The sequence below is a fragment of the Pundamilia nyererei genome, unplaced genomic scaffold (genome assembly GCF_000239375.1).
Source record: "Pundamilia nyererei isolate P.nyererei 1_Seehausen unplaced genomic scaffold, PunNye1.0 scaffold00556, whole genome shotgun sequence".
NCBI lineage: Eukaryota > Metazoa > Chordata > Actinopteri > Cichliformes > Cichlidae > Pundamilia > Pundamilia nyererei.
In genome coordinates, this window is record NW_005187957.1 from 63019 (window position 1) to 65379 (window position 2361).

The window sequence follows — 2361 nt, forward strand, 5'->3', positions numbered from 1 at the left end:
TATAGCCCGTCCCTTTGAAGTCATGGATTCAGAACAAAACCAAACTGACAAGATAAAAAAAAAAAAAACACACGTCAACATTTGAAGAGTAAAGTTTGTAACACACAAAGATCTGAACTAAAGAATTAAACGTTAATATGTGACAAATGAAATCTGTCAGCTCAACCCTTCAGGTGAATGAATTCTGGGTAAAAAAAACATTTTAGTTCAGCCTCAGTGTGATAATCTCTGGTCTCTCATGGACCGAATCCTGATGGCCGTTATAGAACGAGCAGATTTCTGTTTATATTATAACCATGATTCAACGTGTTGTTCTCTCTTTTTCCAACTTCAACTCTTAAAAGATTCTTTGAGAAAACAGATTAAATTTCACATAATTCAACGAAAAGCTGCAGTTCAGCCTGCTGGTTCTATAGATGAACCCCCTCATAGGTGTGTGTGTGTGTGTGTATGTGTGTGTCTCACATTGCTGTAAATGTGCTGCAGTGTGTCCCTGGCGTTGGTCACTGACAGGTCGGTGTTCAAGACGAACTTCAGGCCGCTCGGTGTCTCGTAGTAATGAAGACGATACTTACTGGTCTGAAAGGACAGGAACCCCTCCTTCCTGAGCACCGATAAGGACCACAGACAGGAGGACAGGTGGACAGACAGACTATCATGAGGACATATTGACAGGTGATATGAAGGATACATGTCCAGAGGAGACATCTTGCTGACGAAGGAGCGGATGGAGAAGAGCATCCCGTACATCAGCTTGAACTCCTGCAGACACACATAAACACACCTTTCCTTCACACACACTCTCCGTGTCTGATTTATTGATTGCTGATTGCTTTTGAGGCTCACCTCCTCCTTGGAGATGCCCGCCTGCTTCTTGCGGTTCCACTCGTTGTAATACAAACAGTTTCCATTGCGGTCAAATATGTACAAGTTATGAACCGTCATCTGCAACACAGCCGATCACAAATCAATTAACAGACATCCACCGATGATCACTCAGTGGCTCGGGGTATGCCGAATCAAAGACGAACTCCTCCACAACATAAAAAGTGTTAACATTACTTTCTGTCCCGTTGGTATTCTTTTTACTGCAAAGTTTTAAATACCAGGGATAAAATTGCACATTTTTTATTGTAGTCTGGTCCTCCGCGATGCTCAGACGTAACACAACAGCCACTAAATTATCTGTTAACCTCATTTAAACACACCAGCTTTCTCTAATATGTTTAATTACTCCATTTAACGGAGAAAAACACATTAAATGTTTTAAAATAATCGTTATAATCAGGTTTAGACGAAGTTTGTCTAATCCAGCTCAGTGTTTACCTTATCTTCCTGTTTCTCGCAGGACCCCAACTGCAGAGCTGTTCACTTAAGTGCCCGAATAAAACTGTTTCGAGGAAATTTATACAGCTAAGTTAGACTCTCTGAATTGAAAGAAGGTTGAGTTATTAAATCCAACTTGTAATTTAATCATATGTGAGTTGGTTTGTAACATGGATATTCCGCTAATAGCGTAAATAAAATAATGTTAGGCTTTATGCGCGGACAGCCTCTACTGAGTCCAGTTATTCATAGAGAGAAGATGGCGGCAGCACCGGTAATGATGCCGTACTTCGGCCAGCAAATTTCGTCCAAAAGTGACCTGGTGCCGGACTGGACCCGCCAGGAAGTCAGCACCGGGGTAAGTACATGGTCTGTGGTGTTGGGCCGGACCGAACCAGGCCCGGTTCGGTCCCGGTGGAGCGTCTTTAAACGGCAGGTAGCGGCTGAATGAGACAGCAGTTCTGCAGCAGCTAACGGCGGCTAACGGTAGCTGTGTTTGTGAGGAGATTCGGAGCACAGCGGGACCGGACCGGGCTAAACTGGGGGGTAGAGTCCGCGGAGACACACGTGTATCGGGTGGTTGATGGAAGATATTTAAATAACTACAGGGACGCGTGGAGAGCTGGCTAACGCTATGGTTGCATTATGGGACAGACTTTAACATTTCTTTGTTTTTCTCACTTGAGCGTTTTCAATGTGGCTTAAATGGCTTGTCCGATAATGAGCTCACCCGACAAAGGAGTCATTTAACAGTCTGAGGAGGAGGAACACGGAGGGTGATGAAGCTGAGAGTTTAAACAGGAGAGATGCTGTCCGATAATAAGTGCAGGGTGTTTATCAGCCCGTTTACCTGTTTGTTTGTTGTCGTGTGTCAGACCACCATCATGGCCGTGGAGTATGACGGAGGAGTGGTGATCGGGGCCGACTCTCGCACCACTACAGGGTGAGAAAACAAACACTGAACACGTGATGAGTGCAGGAAACACTCCTTTAACCTCACCTGTCTGTGTGTGTTTGTTTCAGAGCGTACATCGC

At 44.5% G+C, this 2361-nt stretch overlaps 2 protein-coding genes across 3 annotated transcripts in view; one reads left to right on the forward strand and one right to left on the reverse strand.

Annotated features, from left to right (window-relative positions):
- Window positions 1-314: 314 nt before the first annotated feature.
- On the reverse strand, window positions 315-2240 carry trappc1 (trafficking protein particle complex subunit 1). 2 transcript variants are annotated; one of them, XM_005754385.2, is made up of 4 exons: window positions 2177-2240; window positions 847-945; window positions 692-762; window positions 315-604 (listed from the first exon to the last, which is right to left on the reverse strand). In XM_005754385.2, exons 2-4 carry the CDS (start codon window positions 943-945, stop codon window positions 427-429), a joined length of 348 nt encoding a protein of 115 aa, XP_005754442.1. In that variant the 5' UTR covers window positions 2177-2240; the 3' UTR covers window positions 315-426. The 2 variants fall into 2 exon arrangements, with proteins under 2 accessions (XP_005754442.1, XP_005754441.1); XM_005754384.2 differs by lacking the exon at window positions 2177-2240 and adding an exon at window positions 1327-1408 and having other exon boundaries at window positions 412-604.
- psmb6 (proteasome 20S subunit beta 6) overlaps window positions 1462-2361 on the forward strand; it is a 2858-nt gene continuing 1958 nt past the window's right edge. The window contains 2 exon segments of the mRNA XM_005754383.1: window positions 1462-1684; window positions 2202-2328. Coding sequence (XP_005754440.1) covers window positions 1529-1684; window positions 2202-2328 — 283 coding nt within the window. The 5' untranslated portion in view covers window positions 1462-1528.